The following is a 26,830-nucleotide window of genomic DNA, read 5'->3' as shown; positions in this document are numbered from 1 at the left end:
TGATTTAAATGAAGGAGCAGGAGTTAGCCCTCCATCTCCATCAGTGAAGCAGAAGAGCTAGTCCCCGTTACTCTGCCCTGAACTGCTGGGTGTTCTACAACGCAGCCGTGCATCGGAGTGAATTAGGGCGCAGAATAATTATCGAGTCTGAGCAGTCAGACATCCAATGATGGTTCGGGGATGTGGAGTACAGAGGCATACTCTGATTGGCTGCCGGAAAACAAATTCCAACTCTGATTGGTTAGATTTCATTGGCCCTGCGATTGGCTGGATAAATCGTTGGCGCTGGCGTGTTTTATAAGACTTGACTGGCCGGGTAAGTTGGTGTGTTTGTGCAGTTTCGCGTTCGGTGTTTGCGGATGTAGTCTGACTTTATGCCACTAACGCTGGGAATTAAAATTGCATCAGCGGGATTATGTTGTATTGCGTCTGAGTTGGAGTTGCTAACAGTTTAGAGGAGAATCTCCCAAGTCCGCGGACTCGGCTGCAGGCCGAGCCCCTCAACAATTCACGCGGGTATTCTCTTGGAAGGTGCACGGTAGAATCAACACTGACCTTGCGGGCATATGCGAGCTGAGTTTTGGTGTTTGTTTGACATTTAATATTGTGATTAGTAATTGCTGAGACAGAGTGGCGGGAATTCAGATTTCTGCATCTTGTTTCAGAAACTTCTGGGTAGCTCAAGTCACTGTTAGGAGCGCGCAGATACTGGAAATCAAGGTTAAAGGCGATGGGATGAATACAGTTAGGAGGGGGACGGTAGAGGTGGTGGGGGTGGAGGGAATAATGTGGAAGCTGGGCTGTGTTGGGTAGGAAAGGCAATGGGCTGAACAAGAAGGAATCTAATTGGAGAGAACTTGGACCGTGGGACAAAGAGAAGGGAGGTGGGAAACCCGGGGGGGGGGGTAAGTGAAGGCGATGCATAGGTGGTGAGGGGGGGAGAGGAGGGGTAATTGGGCCATAGGGATAACAGAAGGGGGAATTAAAGAGAGGAGTGGTTTCTGAAGTCAGAGAAGTCAATGTTCGGGTGCTGAAGAATGAATATGTGTGGCTGGCTTCAATGTGGCGGTGGATAGACATGCCAGTTTCACATCCATGAAACAATCCTCAGTCTGCATCCAATCTTACCGATGCAGCAGAGGTTACCGGAGCACTGGATGCAATAAATGGCATAAACACTGCCTCACCTGGAAAGGCTGTTCGGGTCTAAGTGGTGGTAAGGGAGTAGGTGTAGGTGCAGGTGTAACACTTTGCCGAGTTGTTGGGTAAGTCCCAGGAGGTTGGTTGATGGGGAGGGGTGTGTGTGTGTGTGTGTATATATACACACACACACACACACACACACACACACACACATACATACACACTAGTAGGATGGTAGGTGAGATTAATAGGGTCCTGTTCCTGCGATATCGAGAGAGTGAGACTAGATATGTGGAAATTGGAGGAGATTCAGTTAAGGGCTGCATCGATAGCAGTGGAGGGGAAACACTCCTTTGTGAACCAAAGAGCATCTGATGATGCCCTAGAATGGAAGACCTTATTATGAGAGCAGATGCGCTGGAGATGGAGGAACTGAGAAAAGGGAATGGCATGACTGCAAGTGATAGCTGGAGAAGTGTAGTCAAAGTAACCATGGAGTCAGTGGGTTTGCAAAAACTTTCTCTAGAGATGGAGACAGATGATGAAAGTGGGGAAAGCAATAGGAGATCAACTAAATACAGTTGAAGGCAGGAACCAAGTTGTAGACAAAGTTGGTGAAATTGATCAAAGCAGTGGTCAATGCAACAGAGAAAGAGTTGAGTAGTGCTGCTGGTATAGGCTTAGAATTCAAACTTTTCCACGTAGCTGGCAAAAAGGCAGGTGTAGTTGGGGCCCATGTGAGTGCCCATGGTTACACCTTAGATTTGGCGAAAGGGAGAGGATTCTGAAGGGAAGTTGTTAAAGTTAAGTACAAATTCTAGCAAACAGACAGGGGTGGTGATAGAAGGTTAATGGTTGGGTCTGTTGTCAAGAAAGAATTGGAGAATTTTGAGGCCTTCCTGATGGAGAATGGAAGGGTGTGGTGACTGGACATCCCTGGTGAAAATGAGGTGGCCAGGGCCTGGGAATTGAAGTGGTTAAAGCATGGAAGGTGCCACCAAATCTAATTGAGAAGGAACTGAACCATGGGAGATAAAATGGAGTTGAGATACAGGGACACAAGTTTAGTGGGCAGAAACAATGGATCTATGGAGCAGTCAGGTTTGTGGAACTTGGGTAGGAGGTAGAAACAAGTAGTGCAGGATAAGGGAACTGAGGCTGGATGCTGCAGAGCAGAGATCTCCAGAGGTGATGGAGTCAGTGATGGTGTGAGCAACAGCGGGCTGATGCTTCTCAATGGGGTAGTGATTAAGGGGTAAGTAAGAGGAGTTATCAAAGAGCTGATGCCTGACCTCAGGAAGATAGAGTGGTCAGTTTACCAGATTACAACAGCAGCACCTTTATGGGGTTGATAGTGATTTTGGGATTAGTGCAAAGAGAATTGAGGGCAGTGATCAGTATATTATGAGCATGTTAACATAAATTATGCATAACTTACACATGCACAAACATGAGCAATAAAATAAGCATAACAATACTTGTGCAAAATTGAGAAAGGAAAAGAAATATGGTCTGAGGTAGTGTTAATGTTTCTCAGGTCGATGGCAGTGGGGAAGAAGCTGCAGGTATGAACAAGATTGGAGTTTTGGATGTCTACAGATTTGTAAAGGTGGCAGATATTGTGATTAAGTGAGCACAAAGGATAATTTGAGAGTTTATGCTAGATCTATCAATGAGTAATCTCTAAAATGTGCAGGTTACTTGTAACGTGTAGGTGAGTGGTGAAATCTGGGTGGAGTGGGATTGTAGAGCCAATACATGCCTGCTTGTTCTAACCCCTCCCAGGGTCACTTTCATAGTTAGCAGTTGCTCTTTATGGTGCGGGCTAAAGGAGAAACGTTCCTTTATTATCTGTACCAGTGTAAAATAATAACTTACCCATGCGTTGTGTAACCATATTTGTGTAAGAGTTAGCTTTCACAAACAAAAGGAGTGCCAGCAGTTTCTGTGGGCTTTTGATTTCCCAGTGCCTCATTCTGACAGGGGTTTGCTCTGAATATATGGCTGGCGCTCCAGTTGTGTGTGATCAACGCTTGATCTCTCTGTTACTGCACTGGTGGAGAGGTGTACCTAATATTTGGATCCAAGCATGACTGCTAGTCAAGAAAATCTGGTCTGTCTTTAACATCTTGGATGTATAAAGAAATAATTGTGAAACAGCTAGGGTGCTCATTGGGAAAATAAGCAACCAGTCTTCAACTATGGTATATACAGATAAGTTTGAAGAAAGGTTTCCACATAAATGTAGATTTTAGAGATGTAAAAGGGGTGAGCAAGCCAAAGAGGTTTTGAGGGGAAGTTCTACTGGAAATGGAAGGCCAAGATGGAGTTTTTAAAAAAAAACAAAGTCAAGGTATAATTTAGACCAGTTTTTAAGCAGTCCTCAAACGTTTTAACTTCAGATGAGGAGTGGGGGTGACAGTCTGCCTTTCACTGGGGTGATGAACATGGGTTTAAGATGAGAGGGGACCTGAGGAACAGGTTTTTGATATGGAAGGTCGTGCGGGTATGGAATGAGCTATCAGAGGAAGAGGTAGAGGCAGGTACAACATTCAAAAGACATTTGGATAGGTGCATGGATAGGAAAGAAAAGGTTTGGAGAGATACTGAATTGGTTCAGGTAGATAATTTGGTCAACATGGATAACTTCTGCTAAAAGGCCTGTTGTCTATGCTGCATAATACTGACTCTAAACAAAATACTGGAACTAGAAATAGAAGTTTGGGGGGGGGGTGATGTGGAAGGATTTTGCTATGATTGATTTAGCAGAGAAAAGCCAAAGGTCTTCTCTATTTTTGTCAAGTGATTTTGTGAATGTAGCTTGGAATTCAAGTGTGACAAGAACTGTTAAGACAAGATTTGATAAAAGTGTTTAAAATCAGATTTTCATAATATGAATTGGGGGGGGGGGGGGAAGTTAATTTTGATTTAATGCTGAGTGGAAGAGAACAGATAATCACCAAATGAATGTTGATAAAGGGTAAGAGACTTCATTCCAAGGGATCATTAGGAAGTTTAGCACTCGAGTTGAAGTAGAATCTGTACATTTTTTAAAGAGGATATGGATAATTGTTACAGAAGACATCGTTAGTGAATGTGCTTCAGCTAACTACCAACTTCAAGATGGGCCAAATGGCCTCTTGAAGATTTATGATGGACAGAGTTTTCTTTTGTTTGTGTTTGACAGTCACAATAGAAAAGTGCAAACTCTGTTCTGCCAAGTGAATGATTATCCAGGATAGATGAAATTCTGTTTACAGACAGACATACTTTATTGATCCCGAGGGAAACTGGGTTTCGTTACAGCCACGCCAACCAAGAATAGTGTAGAAATATAGCAATATAAAGCCATAAATAATTAAATAAAAATGTTATTCATGCCTAGTGGAAATAAGTCCAGGGCCAGCCTATTGGCTCAGGGTGTCTGACAGTCCGAGGGAGGAGTTGTAAAGTTTGATGGCCACAGGCAGGAATGACTTCCTATGACGCTCAGTGTTGCATCTCGGTGGAATGAGTCTCTGGCTGAATGTACTCCTGTGCCTAACCAGTACATTATGGAGTGGATTACAGTGGAGTTAAACATTTCCACAGCCCCTGTGTAACGAAGCAAACTCTAATCACATTAACTTTGGGGTGTTTTTGTATTTAATACAGCACAAGTCCTAAGAAGAAAGTTTTTGGATCATGACAGACATCATAGCTGAAGACATCTGGGAATCCCACAATGCACAGCTGGTGGAGCCCCTTTGCACCAATGACCCAGAGGTAGTTAAAGCAAACAATTGTCAAAGCCCTTTGTTTACTAAAAAAATGACTTGTATTTTGTATAGGAAACTCAGCACTCGGGCTGAACATTTTGGATATTGGAACTGAAGATTACAGCAACCATGAAAGCCTGTTGCTTGTGCTCTTTTCTATAGAGTTTGCTCATGGCAACTTGAAGATTATATATATTTTTAAACTTTGTCATTTATTAAAGTGTGGGAGCTAGTCATCTATCAAATTTCTACTAGGTCTTCAAGTAATCCCTATTCCATGACTTATTTCCATGTAACCTATACTCTCTTAGATACCCATTAAGTTCCCCTGACTTTTCTTTTGCCACTGATCTACACTCGGGCAAATCACATTGGCCAGATAACCTACCCAGTGAGGGAAATGCATGCAGGCGTGGGAAAGATGTGTAAATTCTACACAGGCGGCACCGGAGATCAGGATCAAACCTGGGTTACTGGAGCCATAAGGATGTGCAAAACTAAGTATTGTAGATACAAGACAATCGTTCAAGTAATGATTTAAAAAAAATTCCAGATGAGCCACTTTGCCCAGAGCCATGGAAACATGAAATTAACTGTCATACAAAGTAATCCACATGCAGAACACAGATAACCGGGTAAACACGAGGACATGCTGATTGGTGAAAGCAGTCTCTGAGAAGTGAGAGTGTCAGTGAAGGAACATTATCGTGGACTAGGTGGGCCTGTTTCTGCTTTGGGAGTGTCCCTGGCCTTTGTCCTGTGAAAGAACACTCATGCAGAGTTCTGCTGTTCTGCTCCCTGACAGGTGTATGGGATTATTAAGAAGGAGAAGAATCGTCAGAGGCTGGGCTTGGAACTCATCGCCTCAGAGAACTTTGCAAGCCGAGCAGTGCTGGAAGCCCTGGGCTCTTGCATGAACAACAAATACTCAGAAGGATATCCTGGGCAGAGGTAGGGGTCTTTTCCTGAAACATGACTACATTATAGTCAGTTAAATTTAGGGTAATGAACTAAAAGATGGAGTTAAGCTGTTCACATACTATTACAGGGAAACATTTAAGTACCAAAATAAAGATAGTAACATGTTATTTTTAGATACATGAATGGGAAAGGCTTAGGTGTATATGGGGCAGATGTGGGCTAATGGGACAACCTTGGTTGGGAATCTAGGTCAACATGAACCAGTTGGACCAAAATGCCTGTTCCATGATGCATGACTAAGAATCTGTAACCTGTTGAACCGATAGTCCAGAGTCCTGTTGGTCTGGTATCGGGATTAATCATTGTCCAGAATGTGAGCCAGGTATCCAGTGTGACAGCAAGTAGTGTGTGAAGCCAGACCAGAGCTCTTGTAAACTTCCCACTCCTTTTATATTCATCATGTTCACTGGAAAAATCATTATACCACTGTGTAGTGTCAAATAAAGAGAAAAAGAATTGTGTTTGTGTGTATTAAGATCGGTAAAATCCAATTGTCTGGAACATCTGCTTGCTTAGCACCACAAAAATCCCAAAGGTGCTGGATTATCGGAGTTTTCTGTGTATATTATGCTCTCTGCATATATACTGTCTTTAATGCTGTACATTTCCAAAGTGTTATAATATAAACAATGACTAGGAGAACTTTGTTGCATTTTCACCTTTGGGCTAGACTTCTGCAGCTTTCAGGACTTACATTTGTAATTCGGCACTTGACAAGAATATCACTGATTGTGGGTTTTTTTGGACAGCATGAACCTCTAAAAGATGTTTAAATGCAGTGTTTTTAGTTTTGCTGCCTTGGATCTTTAACACAGATTGAAGTAGTGATTTCCTTTAAATGAACGTTGGCCTTGTTTGTGTTTGGATCTAGTCACTTATACAGCGGAGCTGCCTGGTTGAGTGACCACAGGAGTTGATGTGGACTGAGATGCAGTAGGCATTTTATACTGCACTGAGTGGTGGGGCCCCCTCTTGGGCAGCCAAACTCAATGTGTGTGTTTGGAAACAATGCCTTCTAAAAGCAAGTGGAAAGTTGGACTGTGTGGAGGACCCATGCAGATTGTTACAACTGTGGTTTACATTGCCAGACCCATCTCATTGCTGGAACTTTGCATTGAGTTTATTTTGTGGCTGTGCAAGTTATAGAGCATTTGCCCAACCTCATTAATCCCACTCACCCAGACTAAGCCCATATCTGTCACATTGAGCCATGTCTGTCTATGACTTGCTTATTTAAATGTTAGTGAAAATACCTCTGATTCCATCATGATATCTGGCAGCCAGTTCCAGATATCAACTGCTCTTTTGTGTTTGGTATGAGGTGAGAAATTAATCCCTCAAGTTCCCCTAAAGCTTGTTCCCTCAAGTGTAGAGCTGCCTTGTTTTTGAGCACTATTTTGACCATCTACCCTATGTCTGTCTCTCATAATCCGATTTACCTCTGTCAGGTCATTTCTCAGCCTTGCTAGCACAATGGAAAGCAAGATCAACTTCCATGATTTCTGCCCATAACTAAACTCCAGTCCAGCATGTCAGAGTCAGTCATCAAAGCATGGGTGATTTTATAAGCTCTTTTGTATTGAACCAGTATTAACTGATGCTCCAGGTTCTAAAAGGGAACTGGCCACTGCTTGGGATTCATTGGGCAGCAACTCACCTGGTGAGAAATGGGACAGGTTCACCCGGGTGCACTGATTGGCATCCTTGTAGAAGTTATCAACAGCAGCATGAGACTGACAGGGTCCACCGAACTAAATTGTCACACCAGTGGGGGAAAGTGGCAGCAAGTCAACATCTATCCAAATGCTGGAAGAACTTGAATGAACTCACTCAGTTGGAGAAGATCAGTGTGCAGTTGACCACAGAGACCACCCGTTGCCACTAGCTCTTCCACACTTGTACACACCACCTGTACACTTGTAGCTGTTGAGCCATGGCAACAATTTAATTTATTTTGACTAGAAAAGGGCTCATGGTTGTGAACGTCACCTCCTTGAGGCACGGCCTCTTGAAAATGTCCTCATTGACTCTGCTTCTGGGCATTACCAACACCAGGTCTCCATTGTTAACATCATCGAGATAGGAGGTGGAGGGTCATCACTGACCAGAAATTTGCCTGAGCCAGGTAAATACTGTAGTTACAACAGATGGACAGAGGCTGGCTGTACTGTATCAGTCGCTGGACACCTGAGAGCCTTCCCAGTATCTGTAAGAAACTAATCAGGAGTGTGATGAGATATTCTCCACAATGAGTAATAACTCTCTAGAAGCTTGCTATCCAGGATATTGCAGCCCAAGTGACAGGCATCTCATCCAGCATTGACTACAGTGCACCATCCAGACTGTTCCAAATGGATTTCCAAATCCTACAATTTCTCCCATCATTAAAGACAAGAATACAAGGAAAACATTGCCCTTCCTGTCTTGAAACCGCACCACTGGTCCTTCATTGTCATTGGATCTAAATCCTGGAATTTGATAAAGTTCAAGCACACAGTGTTTCTTGGTCTTGTGCAACATAGTTATACGGACATAAGAAATAGGAGCAGGAGTAGGCCATCTGGCACATCGAGCCTGCTCCGCCATTCAATAAGATCATGGCTGATCTGGCCATGGGCTCCTATCCACCCACCTGCCTTTTCTCCATAACTCTTAATTCCCCTACTACGCAAAAAAAATGTCCAACCTTCTCTTAAATATATTTACTGAGGAAGCCTCCACATCTTCATTGGGCAAAGAATTCCAAGATTCACCACTCTTTGAAAAAACAGCTCCTCCTCATCTACATCCTAAATTTACTCCCCCAAATTTTGAGGCTGTGTCCCCTAGTTCCAGTCTCACCTACCAGTGGAAACAACTTTCCTGCCTCTATCTTATCTATTTCTTTCATAATTTTATTTGTTTCTCCTCTCATCCTTCTGAATTCCAGGGAATATAGTCCCAGGGACTCAATCTCCTCATAGTCGAACCCCCTTACCTCTGGAATCAACCTGGTGAATCTCCTCTGCACCGCCTCCAAAGCCAGTATATCCTTCCTCAAGTAAGGACACCAGAATTTCACGCAGTACTCTAGATATGGCCTCAACAGTACCCTATACAGTTGCAGCATAAACTTCCTGCTCTTAAATTCATTCCCACAATGAAGGCCAAAATTCCTTTTGCCTTCTTGATAGCCTACTGCACCTGCAAACCAAATTCTTGTGATTCATCCACAAACACTCCAAGTCCCTTTGCACAGCAGCATGCTGAAATCTTTTACTATTTAAATAATAATCTAATCTTCCATTTTTCTTTCCAAAATGGATGACCAATGCATTTACCAACATTGTATTCTATCTGGCAGACCCTTGCCCACTCACTTAACCTATCTATATCTCTACAGACTCTGAATCCTCTGCACAATTTGCTTTTCCTTTCAATTTAGTGTCATCAGCAAACTTAGATACTGTACCCTCAGTCCCCTCTTCCAGATCGTTAATGTGTATCGTAAATGGTTGTGGGCCCGGCACTGACCCCTGTGGCACTGCTGAGTCCTGCTGAAGGGTCTTCACATGAAACATCAACTGTACTCTTTTACTTTGATTTTGCCTGGCCTGCTGAGGTCCTCCGGCAGTTTGTATGTCTTAAGCTTGTTGTCTACCCTCAGAAGTGGCCTCTGTCTTCAAGACACTTGTAAGCACTGGAGATGTACCACAAACTTTGTGCCAACAAAATTGGTTGCTGGGACAAGCAAACTAATGCCAGTGTTGTAGTTAAGGCTAACATCCCCAGCAGCCAGATTCTGATTCTGTTCAGCCTACTCCAGTACGTGGTGCACGTCCTTAACGCTAGATTTCCAAAACAGGAACTCCCTTTCAGCTCCATCACAGTAGAAATTTCCAGATGAACAGGAAATGTTTCAATTATGTTCTTACCATTGCCTTGAGGTTAAAAAAAATAATAACCTTACTAACCTATGGACTCTGTCCAAAAAATGGCTTAAACTAGATGCAGGAAGCAGTGTATGGAAATACTGTTTTAAAAAAAAAGCACTGGCAAAGGATTGTACCACCTCCCAAACTGCCCCTTCCATCTCCCTCCTTTGAACCCACAGAAGTGACTTGGAGACTAGAACCCTTGCTTCTTAGGACACACCTGAGAAGAAGACAAAAGCAGAAGCAAACTGAAGCCTGACTTTTAAGCAAAAAATTTTCTCTGAATGTGTCAAGTACTCTAAATTTGTATTCCTACCTGACTGTGGAATCCATCTACTTTAAAATAACACTTGACTGAGGCATAGTGATAAGTTACAAGGACACTAAAGTCTTTCACTCAAGCACCAGCTGTTCCTCTGGACTTCCCCAGTAATTATGGTGAATGCCTCTTATGCCAGAGAGCATTTGTTTGTGCTGGTTCATCTGCTGAGACAGCTGATTTGTAACCAAAGTATCACTGAGCACAAGGAGGTGCTTTCATAACCTGATTTGGCATTCATATTACACATTAATCGCTAATTCTTAAATGGCAAGACTAAAAAGGAATTAAGTTTTTTAAGTATATGTGCTGTCTTTAATATTGGATCTAAATGATCATATACTGGTAGGCACTGTTGATGTGGGGCTCTTAGTACCAGTAACTGTGGTGTTAACTGTTCAGACTAACAAAATGGCTTCTCTGTATTGTCATAATGAAATGGCTTCTCTGTAATGTTACTTAATGCTGTAATGGGTTTCTGTATCTGGAATGTTTGAGTTAAACTTGTTACGTACTCCTGGGTATCTTGTGACTGTCCGAGCATGATGTAATGGTCTTGTGATGGTGGAGTGATGTAATTTTCCCGCTAGTGAGAGGTCATGTGATGGCCTGTTTCAACAGGTATGAAAGGGGAAAGCCCTGCGGTGATGCAGGTCAGTTCATTGTTTAATTTGTCAGTGACTCCATTATGCTGCGTATGCGTCTCATGACGCAGTTTTGTTTTAAAGCGGAGTTTTACTTTCTGCCCTAAGTCTCAAAGGTCATTGCTGGCAGTTTTGCTACAATACTGCCAGTTTAGTCCAGTTGGAGAGTGAAGACACGAAGGATCAAGTAAAGTTCATGTCATCAGTAATACAGGATCGACCTTATTTAATCTTCATTCAAGGAATTAGTAATCTGCGTCCGAGATAGCTCCTGCATTGTGTAAGCAGAAAGAGCGAGACGCAGCGTTTCGCCAAGGAAAGGTCAGTGCCTTTAAGCCGTTTTATTTCCTTCAAGTAAATCCTTCGAGCAAGGCATATTTCAGCAGGGATCAGCAGTAACGTCATGTGGTCGAGGAATTTGTTACTTCAGGAAAGTCTCTTAATTGACTGTAAATCATTTGGACTTTTGCATTTATTGCTTTAAGAACTGTGTTCGCATTTATCGCTTTAAGAACTGTTCGAGTTGCCATATAACAGTTAACTTACAGTTAAGTTAGTGGTTTGTTTACTTTTGGGTTTTTTTATTGAGCAGTGTTTAATAAATTTTTTATTGGTTTATAAAAAAAACTCTCAATTCTATATTCATTGTTGCCGTATCATAACAAACTGTAGATAAGGGGGGAACTAACCAGTGGAGAATTGTTATGCTATCTTGTATGTGTGAGCTGAGCGGGAGTTTGCGGTCTTTTTCGGGAGGCGAGCGAGGAGGACAGACGTGTGAGGAATGGACAGCGGTTCCAGGGTGGTGGATACTGGACGTCAGCGGTTCGGACGGTGGCCGAAGGCTCGGAAGGTCGTTGTGGATAGAACTGGAGGCGTAAGCTCCAACGTATTAAAATATTACGTGTACAAACTGAAACTTACTGATTTAGTGCCTTTAGGTTATCTTTCTACTAACCCATCGCTAAGAAATAACTAACGTTGCAATTATTTACTCGCCTTTGGTGTATTGTCTGATATTTGTTTTGCGGGCGTGTACTGGGGGGGGCATTACACTGTATTTGCACCGAAGTATTGCACTATTGGCGGGGCAATGGCAGTTCACCCTAGGCGAAGGGGGGTAAATTGGGGGCATGGATGCTACAATTGTGGGGTTTCTCATCTGGGATTTGTACTTGTCAGATACGGTGTAATTCACCCCAGTTTAAACGAGGGGAGATGGATTCAGATGAGATTGAACTCTGGTGTGAGATCGAGGAAGTACCAGTTAGTCACGCCTGCGTATTAAGTGGGGTGGACATGCATACAGAGTGTTAATTTGATGTTTGAGTACAGTCAGAGCAATCGGTAAAGTTGAAATTGTAGGCAGAAAGATTGGTAAAATGGGGAATTTAGGCTTTGTGTTAGCGTGAATTGGTGCTGACGTCTCGACAGTGGGACTGCCACCGTCTATCAGTGACCTGTGATGCAGGGCCATGGGGCATGCACGTTGTCACAGAGGGAAGGTTTGACGTGTCTGATTGGACACCTGAGGAGTTGCTTGCTGCTGTGGGCAGAGATTTCCGGGAGCGAGTCCTGTCGTTTTTGAAGGATGAAGGAAGGGAGTGGTCAGATTTGAAAAATCGAATTAGTTCCCCTCTCCCACAGAAGGGGAAAGGTTCGGAGTTGGAGTCAGCCATTAATTCCTTGGTGAACAAGGCAGCGGGTCCTTGTCAGAAGTTAACAATTTTCTCAGGGAAGACTCCCACTCCCGAAGGGGAGGATGATTTTGAGACCTGGATAGAACGTGTCTAGGATTCTCTTGGGACACTAGATGGAGTAAGTTGCATTTTGGCTTTGCTCTGTTCATTTTTCAATTTTAATACCAGCGGGCAAAAGGCAGCAGCTGAAGGCAAGGAAGCCGGTAATGGAAGTGGAAGGAGAGAAGGTGATTCTAAACAGTCTCCACTCACTTTGTAAGCTATGTCGAAGCTCCTGGACGATAAATTCGATAAACGATTTTCTACTTTGGAAGTATTGTTAAAGGAGATCGAAAGTAGACTGGGAGCACTTAAGCGGGAGAGTGAATAACAACAGCGGCAAATTTGTGAACTCAATGAAGCTGGAAGGCATGGAGATCGCAGATTGGACTCATTGGAAAAGAAATTAACTTCAACCACTCAAACACTGGAACAGTATAAATTCAGGATTATTGACCCGGAAAGTCGCAGTCGTAGACAGAACCTGCAAATAATAGGACTCTGTGAAGACGTTGAGAGTGGTGACATTACTAAATTCTTTTCTCAATTTTTAATGGACATGTTCAGCCCTGAAGTTTTCTTTACTCCCCCTATACTTGATAGTGCTCACTGGGCTTTAAGAGCAAAACCTCCTAAAGAGTTGAAGCCTTGACCTGTTATACTCTGATTCTACTATTTGCATATCAAGGAGCATTTAATTCGAATTGCCTGTTATTGAATATGGAGACCTCAAGTTTTTTCTGGTTGAAGACTACAATCCCAAGGTGATGAGAGAAAAATTGCTCTTTAAACCGGTGATGTCCGAGCCTTAGCAAAGAAAGTTTCAACCAGCTCTGCTATTTCCAGCTCGTTGAAGGGATGCTCTGCCTGATAAATCACGTAAATGGTTTAAACCCATGGACGAAGCTCATCAATTCTTTGAGGATCAATGTTCAATCTCAGCTGTCTAATAAATTTACTGTTTCTTCGCAGCTGTATTCATTTGGTTTATAAGTTAATAACCAGTTCATAGATCTGGACTTCTAAAGTTTGAAGATTTCTGCCCTTGGTTAGATAACACTGGTCCTTTGTTTTGGAGTATGGATGTTTATCATGCTTCTCTGTTAAAGTTCCTTTTTCCCTTATTTTCAGTTGTCCGCTTTTGAAAATAATTAAGAATCTGATTTGGTGATTTTTTTTTTCCCTCCTTGAAATATTAATAAGATTGTATTCTGTTTCACTATCCAAGATCTCGCCTTTCAAAATGTTTTGCAAACGGCTGATTTTTTTTTTAAACATTTGTTTGGTGTTTTTTTTTTACAGCATTCTTTTCAATTCTGGAGATTTGCCTTCAAAAGAGATGGGGGTAGGGGAATTTCTAGTTGGCTTCCTGGCTGTCTATTGGTCAGTTTTCAGGCTTTTGTGGGCAGGGAGGGGGGCTAGTTTTAGTTTAGTTTTATTCATCTGGGCTGATCTGAAACTACAAATATGCCTATATTGTCGTAACTTCCGGTTCCCCTTCAAACCTTTTTTTCTCTTCCTGATTCATGAGTTTCCTATGCAGTAAGGTTAACCCTTCACATACCATATGGCTTATTCAAGTAAAATGGATAATATTATTAACTTTGTCTTATGGAATACGAATGGGTTGAATCATCCAATTAAATGGTAGAAGATTTTTAAAGTTTTTCATAGATTGAATGCTCAGACTCTCTTTGCCCAGGAAACTCATGTGAGGAAGGAGGATAATCATTGTTTTTTTTTAAGGTTTTGAAAAGTACAACAATTTCACTCCAACTCAGGCTAAGGTGAAAGGAGTCTCTATTTTTATAGACTCCTCGATTTAATTTGTTCACTATGAAACAATCTCAGACCTGAATGGTAGATTTTTGTTAAATACTGGTTTACTTTATAACCAAAACGTTGTTATGGTTAATATCTATGCACCAAGTGCCAACTATCCTAAATTCTTTAAGCATCTATTTGCATCTCTTCCTAATTTAAATGAATATACATTGATAATGGGCGGAGATTTTAACTGTTGCCTGAATCCCTCAATGGACAGGTCTACGTCCAATCAGATACTTCCAAACAAATTTGCTATTTTTATTAATTCCTTTTTAGTTCACTCCAGAATTTTAGAATTTGGAGGTTTTTACATCCTAATGATAAAGAGTTCTCATTCTTTTCTCATGTATATCATAATTACTCTGGAATTGATTACTTTATCGTCTCTCGATTAGTTCCGTCTGTTACTGCCTGTGAGTACGATGCAATCACCGTTTACAATCATGCGCCCTTGAAACTATCAATCAAGTTAACTGATCTAACTTTTAGCGCTAGACAATGGCGGTTCAGTTCTACCCTGCTTCAGGACTTAAACTTTGTTAACTTTATTGCCTTTTTCTTTTCAACTAACTTTACAGAAGAAATTTCCAGTGGGGCATTATGGGATACTCTTAAAGTATATATCCGTGGGCAAATTATTTCATATTCTGCTGGATTGAAAAACAAATTAATAATGATATACGTACATTGGTTGATAGTATTAAAAAAATTGATTTAAAAAAATATTCTGTTGCTCCTAATCTGGAGCTTTATCAAAAGAGAGTTGAACTTCATATGCAACACAGTTTGTTATTTACATCCCCGATTGAAAACCAATTACAGTCAGTCCTCCTTCCTCCTTATAGAGCCATAGAACACTATAGCACAGAACAGGTCCTTCAGCCCTCCATGGTGTGCCGACCCATATAATCCTTTTTAAAAAAAGTAATAAACCCACACTACCCCATAACCCTCCATTTTTCTTTCATCCATGTGCCTGTCCAAGAGGCTCTTAAATACCCCTAATGTTTTAGCCTCCACCACCACCCCTGGCAAGTCATTCCAGGCATTCACAACACTGTGTTTTTAAAAAAAAAACGACACTTACCCCTGACGTCTCCCCTAAACTTCCCTCCCTTAATTTTGTACATGTGCCCTCTGGTGTTTGCTATTGGTGCCCTGGGAAACAGATACTGACTATCCACCCTATCTATGCCTCTCATAATCTTGTAGACCTCTATCAAGTCCCCTCTCATTCTTCTACGCTCCAAAGAGAAAAGTCCCAGCTCTGCTAACCTTGCTTCATATGACTTGTTCTCCAAACCAGGCAACATCCTGGTAAATCTCCTCTGCACCCTCTCCATAGCTTCCACATCCTTCCTATAATGAGGTGACCGGAATTGAACACAATACTCTAAGTGTGGTTTCACCAGAGATTTGTAGAGTTGCAACATGACCTCTCTACTCTTGAACTCAATCCCCGTTAATGAAGCCTAGCATCCCATAGGCCTTCTTAACTACCCTATCAACCTGTGCAGGGATGTATGGATTTGAACCCCAAGGTCCCTTTGTTCATCCACACTCTTAAGTAACGGACCATTAATCCTGTACTCAGTCTTCTGGTTTGTCCTTCCAAAATGCATCACCTCACACCTGTCTGGATTGAACTCCATCTGCCATTTTTCTGCCCAACTCTGTAGCCTGTCTATATCCTCCTGTAACCTTCAACAACCTACAGCTCCATCCACAACTCCTCCAATCTTCATGTCATCCGCAAACTTACTCAGCCATCCTTCCACCTCTACATCCAGGTCATTTATAAAAATCACAAATAGCAGGGGTCCCAGGACAGATCCCTGTGGCACTCCACTAGTCACCGACCTCCAGGCAGAATAGTTTCCTGCCACAACTACCCTCTGCTTTCTTCCTTTAAGCCAATTTTTTTAATCCAAAAATTGGTTTTATCTGCGGGTTCCGCATGTGCAGATTCAACCAACCACGGATCAGGAAAACCCGGAAGTTCTCTCTCCAGCACTTGTTGTTTGAGCATGTACAGACTATTTTTTCTTGTCATTTTTCCCTAAACAATACAGTATAACAATTATTTACATAGCATTTACATTGTATTAGGTATTATAAGTAATCTAGAGATGATTTAAAAGTACAGGCAGTCCCCGGGTTATGAACGAGTTCCGTTCCTGAGTCCGTCTTTAACTTGGATTTGCAGTCTGAACAGGTACATCCGGTATCATGTAGCCTCAGTTAGTAAAACGTTTGTTTTACTATATAGTATACAAATGTTTGTATATTTTACCTTTCTACGCATATAAAACACGGGAAACACATGTGTTTCAATAATTAAACCACTGAGTTGCTTGGTAATAATTGTAGCTTTCATTGGGGCAGGGCCTTTCACATTCTCCATTAAAATTGTTCCGATCATTGACCGACTGTAGTCTAACACTTTTCCAATGACCGATGGCAATTCACCTCTTACCGACCGCTTTATTACCTCCACTTTATTTTCAATCGTGATTGCAATTATTTTCGTGAACAGAAATCCTGTGGATTCAGAGCTGCGCCAGGTCCTAAAGTCCACTGCACTGATACATGTTAAATAAGGTCTGGTGTTCTGCTGGGTCCTAAAGACCACCGCTTTGTTTCAGGTTAAATAAGGGACTTGAGCATCCGCGCATTTTGATATCCCTGGGGGATCCTGGAACCAATCCCCCGCGGATAAGGAAGGCCAACTGTACTTAAAACTAAGAGTCAATTTTATATACATTGTGATAAATCAGGTAAATTACTGGCCAACCAATTGAAAGTTGCTTTGGCTAAACGTCAGGTTATTAAAGTTCGTAAACGTAATGGTATTTTGACGGTTGACCATGATGAAATTAATAAATCTTTTCAAGAATTCTATACCTCTTTATACCAATCAGAATTTCCTGATGATTCTACCATAATGCATGAATTTTTAAGGAAATTGAATATTCCTAAATTACCACTTAAATACCGTTTTAGCATTAGAAACACTTTACGGAAGAAGAAATAAAGAAAGCAGTTTCTTCGATGCATTCTGGTTAAGCACCTGGTCTGGATGGGTATATAGTGGAATTTTAAAAATCTTTTTTAAAATCTACTTTCTCGGTTACCGTAAATTCCGGTGTCTAAGGTGAGATTTTGGCCCTAAAATTAGGGGGTCGGCTTATACAGAGGGTACCAGCTTTCGGAAAACAAATACACGGAAGACAGGTCGTATTTATTGGCTGTTTTTGAGTCAAATTTGTTCCACTGTCAACACATGAATTCTTTGAATGGTTTGTTTAAACTCACATCGAGTGGCTGGAGCACGGAGATCAAACCAGTGGGGATGACTGCAATGTCCGTATTTTCAGCTTTCAGTGCTGCTTTTGTCTCACCTGACAAGTGCGCTTTGAACATGTCCCAGACAAGTAGCGACTTTTCCTTCCTGACACCTTCGGGACGTCAATGCCACACTTAAACCCGCTTCATCTATCCAGCAGCGTTCTTGAATGTAAACAACACCCCATGGGAATTTTCTGAGCAATCTTTGTTTATTGTCTCAACACAAGATCATCTGTATTCATAAATCGGGTGCACCAACTTCACGTAGCTTTGAAATTTTCGCTGACCTCATGGTGTTTTTTGGCCTATTTCAATGCGGGAACTTGAATCATTTCTCTGGTAACAATGTATCTGGACGATCGCTGGTGATTCACCCACTCTAAGACTTTTTCTTCCAGTTCTGTCCATTGGCATGTTTTCCTGCGCTTTGCACATTTCATCTTTGGCATTTCTCTCAGCATGTCCTCTGTCTTTCTCCACTCTCTCACTTGTTTCTCATTTACACTAAACTTCTTAGCAGCTGCAGAATTATTTGTTCCTTTAGTAAAATCAACAACCTTCAGCTTGAAGCCAGCATCATATCACATCCGTTTTAGTTTTTTGTACATGGTGGTCACAAACTCAATACTGAGTACATGTACTGATCCTGACACCCCGTGTTATGTTTTAACGAGATTACAATGGGTGCTAAATGGTTTCACAGGGGTTACATTTCAGAGGATTCTTTACCATTGGGAACCTAATCCAAAACTTCCCTCCCTGATTTATTTATTAAGAATTTGCTTACAATGCTGTACAATGTGTAGGCTTATTTTCTTATTAGCAGGTACTGGTTCACAAAATTTCCAGGTTCCAGATCTGGCAAAGCTGAGTACCGGCATGTGAGGTTTTGTGATGTTTTCTGGTTAAATCAAAAACCTCTACAAAAGGGGTCGGCTTATGCAAAGGTAACATGAAAAAGTTACTTTTTTAACCTTGAAAATGGCTTATACTCTGGATCAGTTTATACAGCAGAATTTACAGTATGTAGAATCTTTAAGGATGCCTTATTTGTAGGTAAATTACCACATTCCTTTTAGGAAGCATCTATTTCTTTAATTCCTGAAAAAGATAAAGACCCCACTGAATGTGCATCATATAGACCTGTATCCTTGTTGAATGTGGACTCAAATCTTTTCCAAAATATTGGCAATTAGATTGGAAAATGTGTTGCCACAAATTGTCTCTGATGATCAGACAGGATTTATTAAAAATCATTATTCATATTTTAATGTTAGGAGGTTAATGAACATTATACTTCATCCAAAACCCCAGAATGTGTTATTTCACTTGACACCGAGAAGGCATTTGATTAGAGTTGAATGGGAATATTTATTTAACATGCTTGAGAAATTTAATTTTAACCCAAAATTTATATCTTAGATTATCATACACCTTTGGCTTTTGTACTTGCCAATCATCAGAGATCCCTCTTTTTCAGGCTTTTTCGGGGTACTAGACAGAGCTGTCCTTTAAGTCCCCTACTATTTGATATTGCCTTGGAGCCCTTGGCAATCGCACTTTGTAATTCACCCAATATATTTGGCATTATTCGTGGGAATGGGATGTATAAGGTGTCACTATATGCAGATGACCTGTTACTATATATCTCTAACCCTGAGAAATCCATCCCTGCAGTAATATCACTAATTGCTCAGTTCTGTAGTTCTTCTGGTTGTATATTGAAACTTAATAAGAATGAGCTTTTCCCATTGAATATGCAAGTTCCAATCTATAGACAATCGCCATTTAGACTGGTTACTGATCATTTTACTTATTTGGGTGTTAAAATTACTAAATTACTATTTAAAGCTAATGTTTTACTCTTAATTATCATGTTAAACAACTGCTTACTAAGTGGTCCCCATTGTCCTTATCATTGATTGGTCAAATTAATGCTATTAAGATGATTATTTTACCGAAATTTCAGGTGGTACCAATCTTCATCTCTAAATCCTTTTTTGATATTACTGATTCTAAAATTTCTTCAGATATATATGACAGAATAAAAATCCCAGGTTAAGTAAGAAATATTTATTTATAGAAATCAAAAAAGGATGGTGGTTTGGCATTGCCGAACTTTAGATTCTATTACTGGGCAATTAATATTCGATATTTAACATTCTGGACACAAGATCTGGATGAAATTCAATGTCCACAATGGGAGAACCTTGAGTGCGAGCCTGTACAGGGGTTCTCATTGGCTTCTATCTTAGGGGCCTTGATTCCCTTTGCACGTACTAAACTGAATACACAAATGACTAATCCAATAACTGAACATACAATAGGAATATGGTTTCAATTTCTTAAATGTTTTTGATTGAATAAATTTATCCTATTACATCCAATTTTTTCTTCCAACCATCCAGAACTGATCGAGCTTTTCTTTTATGGAGAACAAAGGGAATAACATGTTTTTGTGACTTATTTATGGATAACTGTCTCATGTCTTTTGAACAGTTGTCTAATAAGTATAATTTGCCTAGATCACTTTTTTTTTCCAGTTATTTACAGATTAGAAACTTTTTGAAAATTATTTTACCTACTTTTCGGATACCACATCAAACAAATTACAGAAAAAAGTTTAGGTTTAAACCCCTATCAGAAGAGTGTAATAGCAATTATTTATGATCTGATTACGGAAATACATCTAGATACATCTGATAAAATGAATGGGAAAGAGAACATCAGGTATTTTTACCTATAGAGAAATGGGAGAAGATTCTCCAACTAGTTAATACTTCTTCAATGAGTGCTAGACATGCTTTGATACAATTTAAGGTGGTTCATAAGGCCCATATGTCCAAGGATAATTTAGCTCATTTTTATTGCCATATAAATCCTGTCTGTGACAGATGTAACTGAGGTAGCTTCCTTGACACATATGTTCTGGTCTTTCTCTCTTTTGGAAAAACATTGGAAAGACATTTTTGATATTATTTCAGTAGTTTTGCGTATCGATTTACAACCTCGTCCATCACTGCAATTTTTGGATTACCAGTGATGGACTCCAGCGATTTATCCCCTTCAGCTTGCCGTTTGTTTGCTTTTGTTACATTAATAGCCAGAAGATCCATTTTATTTAAATGGAAAGATTCTAATCCCCCTACCACATTTCAATGGTTTTCCCAAACTATAACATGTTTGAACTTAGAAAAAAATTAGGAGCAGTACTCAGGATCCTTCGGTTAAATTTGAAGAAACTTGGAGGCCATTTATTCAATATTTTCATATGATGTAAGCTGAGCTTTTCCGAATCCTTCTCAATAAATTTTTGTTTGTGTATAGAGGAGCGGAGTTAATGACAAATAATGATCTTAACCAATGAAACAAGGCAGCCCAGCTTTTGTTTAGTTTTTTTAGTTTAGGGGACTTTTTTGTATAAACTTTTTTGAATCTTTTTCATGTTCAGTTATTAAGAGACTTAGATTACAGATGCTACTCGGAGTCTGTGTCTGTACACGTTAACCGTTATTAATGTAATCTCCATCTCTTTGTATCATTATCAATGTTATGTTTATCAATTCGAAACTTAATTTAAAAAGAAGATTGAGAAAGAAGGAGCGTCTCTCGGCTGCCGGATGAGTGGCAGTGTTCTGAGGAAGTGAAGCGGCAGAGATTGAGTGACAGTTTGCGAGGGGTGGCAGCTAAGGTAGTGAAAGGCAGCAAACCCTAGGCTACCCTAGAAGGATTACCTAGAAGCATTGGAGGAGGCTTTTGGTCTGATGGGGGGCACAGTGGAGCTTTTAGGGGGGGTGTTGGAGCCTGCATCAGGAGAAAGGGGAAAAGCTTTCTGAGTATCTTTTCCAGGTAGAGCGAAGGCTAAATTGTTTGAGGCGACGGGGGGGGGGGGGTCATTTCAGAGACGAAGGTGAATCAGATCAGGATAGACTAGGTAGCCCAGGGTGCCCAAAGGCATGATATGATTGCTATGAGTCTCTGGCAGTCCCGTAGTTCGCGGGCCCCCCCATCTTTTGTTCAGTTGCTGAGAGAGGTGATGGAGGAGGACGCATTGGAGTCTGAAGAGTACGTCAGTACGGTGCAGTCCTCCGTTGTAGCCCCTTGTAGTGAAGTAACTGGGGCCAGCTCCAATCGGGAGATAGTGAGGGGGGTCGTGGCAGGTGGGGTCCCTCCGTGTGAGGGGACTGGCAGAGAGGGCCCCTCCCTGAAGGGACGGACAGCACAGAGGCCCAGGGAGCCTGGGGTCCCATGAGACAAGGTGTGTGTTATAACTGTGGGGCAGGAATGTGACCAGCTGGGAGCCCTTCGGAGGGAGACTCCACAGGTGTCCCAGCAGGTGGGGGTGGGGGGACTTGGAGGAGACTCAGTGAGGGAACGGCCTGGAGTCTCAGGGAAAACGCGTTCCCAGCAATGTGCCACAGGACCCCTGAGAGGAGGGGACCCTATCCCCGAAGGATTGGTGGGACCCTGATCCAGTGTGTCAATCCGGATAGAGGGAATAGATGCAAAAGCTATACTCAACATGGGGTCACAGGTCACACTATTGTACCGGTCGTTCTACGATCAGTATTTGTAGCATTTACCCTTGATGCCCTTCAGCGCGCTGGAAATTTGGGGTATCAATGCTGGTGATTACCCATACGATAGTTATTTATCAGTGAGGCTGGAGTCCCTGGAGACTGAGGTGGGAGTGTCTGAGGCTCATGAGGCCTTGGTGCTGGTTTGCCCGGACCCAGTTGCGACTGAAGGTGTGTCAGTTCTGGTGGGTACCAACACCCCTATTGTGGAGACTCCTGGGGGCCTGCAAGGAGAAGGTGGGTGAGGACTTTTTGGAGATCCTGTCGGTGCACCTCGTGTTTCAAGCTGCCTTTAAGGAGGTGTGTGGGACACGGCATTGGAAAGAGGAACTGTATGGTGCGCCCAGTCGAAGCCCAGGGTGGTACGGCCCAGTGAAGTAGTGAGAGTGATGGGGATCCCCAGCTACTCCGGAGTGCCTGAGGGTTTTTAGTGGACACCCCGGAGGATCTCGAGGGGGGGAATCGAGATTCCCGGCTGGGGTGCTGGTGAGGCCTGAGCTACAGAAGCTCTCGGTGGTGCAGGCACGCCGGGTGGCGGTGAACGTCAGGAACACCATGCAACAGGAGGTCACTTTTAAACGAGGGATGCCCCTGGCGCATTTGTTCCCAGTGACGGTGATGCATAGTGCCCCCGTGAGGCTCGCTGGGGGGGGGCATTGGAAAACAGGGATAACTTGACCGTTGGGGCGTTTAACTTTGGGGCCTCGCCTGTGCTGGAAAGTTGGAAGCGAAGGATGGTGGAAAAGATGTTTTTTTCCCTAGATGAGTTTGACGGGGCTGTTGCAGGAGCACTCACCACACCATCCGGGTGACTGAAGACACTCCATTTCGGGAAAGGTCGCGGCGACTGGCCCCTGCAGACGTGGAGGATGTGCAGCAGCATTTGTGTAAGTTGAAGGAAGCTGGGATCATTATGGAGTCCCGCAGCCCTTATGCGTCCTCTATAGTCGTGGCCAGGAAGAAAAATGGGAAGTTTCGTATGTGTGTGGACTACAGGACCCTGAATGGGCGCACCATCCCTGACCAGTCCCCAGGGTGGAAGATGTGCTGGCCTGTCTGAGTGGGGCGAAGTGGTTCAGTGTGTTGGATTTGAGGAGTGGATGTTACCAGATCCTGATGAGTGAGGCGGATAAGGAGAAGACGGCCTTTATAAGCCCTCTGGGATTTTACCAGTTTGAGAGGATGCCCCAGGGCATATCGGGGGCCCCTGCCGCCTTCCAGAGGGTCATGGAGAAGACGGCGGGGGATATGAACTTGCTTGAGGTGCTGGTATATTTGGACGACCTGATAGTATTTGGATCCACCTTGGAAGAACACGAAGCGAGACTAATGAAGGTGCCCAACTGGCTGAAGGATGAAGGGTTAAAACTTTCCCTGGACAAGTGCCAGTTTGCCAGATGTCTGTTAGCTATGTTGGACATATAATCTCCCAGAATGGAGTAGCTACAGACCCAGCTAAGATCGAAGCGGTGACCACCTGACCAAGGCCCCAGACTGTGAGCGCTCTGCAATCGTTCCTGGGGTTTTGTGGATACTACCGGAGATTCGTGAAGGGCTACGCCAAGGTGAGCCATCCCTTGAACCAGCTTCTGTGTAGCTACCCCCCTCTGGGACAGAAAGGGAAAAGGAGCAGAGGACGGGAGGCTGGAAAATATTTGAACCCGGCAGAACCCTTCGGACAGAGATGGGATGACCAGTGTGAAGCAGCTTTTCATTCACTGAAGGAGATGCTGACTCAGGCGCTGGTGCTGGCTTTTGCGGACCCTCGGTTGCCCTATGTGCTGCACACCAATGCCAGTCGGGAGGAGTTGGGGACCATCTTATATCAGGATCAGGGCGCCGGACTGAGGCCGGTAGTGTTTGTCAGCTGGAGTTTGTCACCGTCCGAAAGGAACTACACCGCCCGTAAGTTGGAGTTTCTGGCGTTGAAATGGGTGGTGGTGGAGAAGCTGAGTGACTATCTCTACGGGGCCAAGTTTGAGGTGCGGACGGACAGCAACCCGCTTACCTACATCCTGACCTCGGTGAAACTGGACGTGACCGGTCATCGATGGTTGTCCACCCTGTCTACGTATGATTTTAGCCTGAAATACCAGACGGGTAGCAGGAATGTCCATGCGGATGCTCTGTCTCGATGGAGGCATGAAGACCTGGAAAAGGACGAGGAGTGGGAGAGCGTTCCTGCATCTGGGATGAAGGTAATGTGTCAGTTTGCTATCACCGTGCAGGCCGAGGAAAAGGAGAGGCCAGATTGTGCAGTGGATCTGTGCCACCGACACTGACCCTGACTGTGATTTGTGCCCCCAACACTACCCCTAGCTGACTGTGACATGACTGCTCTGAAGACCCCACAGCTGCCAGAGTTGAGTCCTGGGGAAGTCACTGCATGATGACCCTGGGTACTTGGGGGTGGAGAAGACCTATAGGTTGCTCAAGGACTGGTTTCACTGGCCCCGAATGAGGTCGGAGGTCAACGAGTACATGGCGAATGTCTTAGTCATCATGGACCATCACACCAGGTGTGCTCAAGCGTTCCCCACCAAGGATCAGAGGGTGATTATGGTGGCAAGAGTGCTATGGGAGAAGTATTTTGTGCATTACGGCCCTCCCTGGCAGGTACATAGTGACCACGGGCGGGACTTCGAGTGTAAGCTCATCTATGAGTTACTGGATATGCTGGGAATTGAGAAATCAAGGACCACGCCCTATCATCCACAGGGCGATCCCCAGCCAGAGAGGTTTAATCGGACCCTGCTAGACATGCTCAGGACGCTGGAGATCAGCAAAAAGAGTCGATGGAGTCAACATATTGCTCATCTGGTTCACTGCTACAACTGTACACGCAATGATGCTACTGGCTACTCGCCCTATTATCTGACGTTCAGGCACGAGGCAAGGTTGTCCATTGAGCTCTGTTTCGGGACGGCCACGGGTGAAGTATTGCTGAAGCCTGACTTGAAGTATGTGGCTGATGTGAAGAAAAGCTGCAAAGAGCTTATGAGTTGCCTGGGGAGGCGGCCGCCAAGCAGAATCGGGGAAATAAGAAGAGGTATGACCGGAAAGTTAAGTTCTCCCAGCTCCTGCCGGGAGACTGAGCCCTCATAAGGTATTTGGGATTACCTGGGAAGCACAAGCTGGCAGATCGCTGGTCGGGCACACCCTATGTGGTGGGGAGTCAGTTGTCCAACTTACCGGTTTTCCGAGTGCGGCCCGAGGATGGGACGGGGCCCGTCAAGATTCTCCATGGGATCATCTGTTGCCTCTGGGATGAGATGTACATGTAGAGCGGGAGCCCGAGGTGCCGGCTGCATCTTGTACCAGGACTTTGTGTCCACACAAGGAGGAAGAGCCCACACTGTGAGAGATACTGACTCGGACGATTGGTACATGCTGCCGTTCGCTGATGCCTCCATGATGGAAGGGGAGGCTCCTGGCCCTTCTCCCACTGGGTTAGACAGAGTAAGGGGGGGCTAGTGATGGGCCGTTGGGAGTACCACAGGGCGTTGGCGGGGAGGACGTGGGGCCCGAGCAAGAGAGGTGCAGAGGGGTTTGGGTGACCACTCACAGGAGGGTTCACCTTATAGTTTCCATGGGTCTCCTGTAGTGTCCAAGGTGGAGGAGTTAGAGGAGGGAGTGCGCAGGTGTCAGAGAAGTAGGCACCCCCCCCCCCCCCCACCCCCCAGATAGGTTGGCCAATGTTGTAGGGTGTGATCTCCACTGTTCTGGGGAGTTATGTCACTGCTTTCTGCACTTGGGTTGGGTTTGGAGTTTTGCAGGAAGGGTTGGCGTCATGAGGGCATGAATAAATTTGGTGGGGAGGAGAATGTAGGGCTCTCAGTACCATTAACAGTGGTGTTAACTGTTCAGGCTAACAAAATGGCTTCTCTGTAATGTTACTTAATGGGTTTCTGTATCTGGAATGTTTGGGTTATAACTGCAGATAAGGGGGGAACTAACCAATGGAGAATTGTTATGCTATCTTGTATGTGTGAGCTGAATGGGAGTTCACGGTCTGTTTCGGGAGGTGAGCGACGAGGACGGACGTGTGAGGAATGGACAGCGGTTCCAGGGCGGCAGATACTGGACGTCGGTGGTTCGGATGGTGGCCAAAGGCTCGGAAGGTCGCTGTGAATGGAACCGGAGACATGAGCTCCAACATATTATATTATGAGGTGCACAAACTGATAAAGTTACTGATTTGGCGCCTTTAGGTTATCTGTTTCTACTAACCCATCACAAAGAAATAACTATAAAGTTGCAATTATTTACTCGCCTGTGGTGTATTGTCTGGTATTTGTATTGCGAGCATGTACTTGGGGGGGGGGGGGGGCATTAAACCGTATTTGCACCAAAGTATTGCACTATTGGTGGGGCAACAGCGGTTCACCCTAGGCCAGGGGTCAGCAACCTTTACCACTGAAAGAGCCACTTGGACCCGTTTCCCACAGAAAAGAAAACACTGGGAGCCGCAAAACCCGTTTGACATTTAAAATGAAATAACACTGCATACAACGTTTTGTTTTGCCTTTATGCTATGTATAAATAAACTATAATGTGTTGCATTTATGAAATTGATGAAC

General features: G+C 43.4%; 1 protein-coding gene across 5 annotated transcripts in view; it reads left to right on the top strand.

Annotated features, from left to right (window-relative positions):
- The first annotated feature begins 266 nt into the window (after positions 1-266).
- Positions 267-26,830, top strand: part of shmt1 (serine hydroxymethyltransferase 1 (soluble)) — a 57,825-nt gene continuing 31,261 nt past the window's right edge. The window contains exons 1-3 of one of the 5 annotated variants that reach the window (XM_059979770.1): positions 267-316; positions 4,798-4,908; positions 5,707-5,852. In XM_059979770.1, the coding sequence (XP_059835753.1) occupies positions 4,828-4,908; positions 5,707-5,852 (227 nt within the window). In that variant the 5' untranslated portion in view covers positions 267-316; positions 4,798-4,827. Of the gene's footprint in view, positions 317-336; positions 539-4,797; positions 4,909-5,706; positions 5,853-22,937; positions 26,423-26,830 lie in introns of those variants that run through there. The other 4 variants (XM_059979772.1, XM_059979769.1, XM_059979771.1 and 1 more) reach the window with 4 other exon arrangements.

This window comes from Hypanus sabinus, chromosome 9, assembly GCF_030144855.1.
Source record: "Hypanus sabinus isolate sHypSab1 chromosome 9, sHypSab1.hap1, whole genome shotgun sequence".
Lineage (NCBI taxonomy): Eukaryota > Metazoa > Chordata > Chondrichthyes > Myliobatiformes > Dasyatidae > Hypanus > Hypanus sabinus.
This window is presented reverse-complemented; position numbering and strand designations above follow the sequence as displayed.